The 719-nt window shown below is 34.1% G+C and overlaps 1 protein-coding gene across 1 annotated transcript in view; it reads left to right on the top strand.

Moving 5' to 3' along the window:
* LOC116075895 (olfactory receptor 1078-like) overlaps positions 1-258 on the top strand; it is a 30986-nt gene extending 30728 nt beyond the window's left edge. The window contains exon 2 of the mRNA XM_031349373.1: positions 11-258. Within this exon, the coding sequence (XP_031205233.1) occupies positions 11-258 (248 nt within the window). The remainder of the gene's footprint in view (positions 1-10) is intronic.
* Positions 259-719: the final 461 nt, after the last annotated feature.

The following is a 719-nucleotide window of genomic DNA, read 5'->3' as shown; positions in this document are numbered from 1 at the left end:
AAGTACAAAGCATTTTCCACCTGCGCATCTCACCTCTCAGTTGTCTCCTTATTTTATTGCACCCTCCTAGGAGTGTACCTCAGTTCTGCTGTGACACAAAATGCACATGCCACTGCAATGGCTTCATTGATGTACACTGTGGTCACTCCCATGCTGAATCCATTCATCTATAGTTTAAGAAATAATGACATGAAGAAGGCTCTGAAAATAGTTTCAGGGAGGGTAACTAGAAACAGACCAATGGACTTACCTTCTTAGTTGTGTACTCATATTTGTAGAACTTAGGGTTTTGGAATTCAAAATTGTGATCCATTGGTCATATATTGTGATAAAAATTAGTTTCTCTATTTCATCTATTTCCCCTGTCCATTATATCAGCTTCCTCATAAAATTCCTTTCTCTACAAGGCTTACTGTTCTTTTTGGTATCTGTGTTTTAGATTGTCATTTTTTTTTTATTTTGGCAAATAAACACCTATCTTTGGATCAAATCCTCTAGAAACTTCCACTCTAACCAGGAAACAACTAAGACTTCTTAAAAATAATTTATTTTGGAAGAACAAGTGTTAAGTTATTTTTTCCTTTACTAAACAGTATCTCTAAGTTATTCTCTTTCTTTTTTAATTAATTAATTAATTCATTTATTAATTTTATACTCCAGATTGAATTAGGGAAAGGCTGAAAGAAACTGAAGAGAAAGACGACCCTGTAGGAGGACCA

This window comes from Mastomys coucha, unplaced genomic scaffold, assembly GCF_008632895.1.
Source record: "Mastomys coucha isolate ucsf_1 unplaced genomic scaffold, UCSF_Mcou_1 pScaffold4, whole genome shotgun sequence".
Lineage (NCBI taxonomy): Eukaryota > Metazoa > Chordata > Mammalia > Rodentia > Muridae > Mastomys > Mastomys coucha.
The sequence above is the reverse complement of the archived record's forward strand: the minus strand, read 5'-3'. Positions and strand labels throughout refer to the sequence as shown.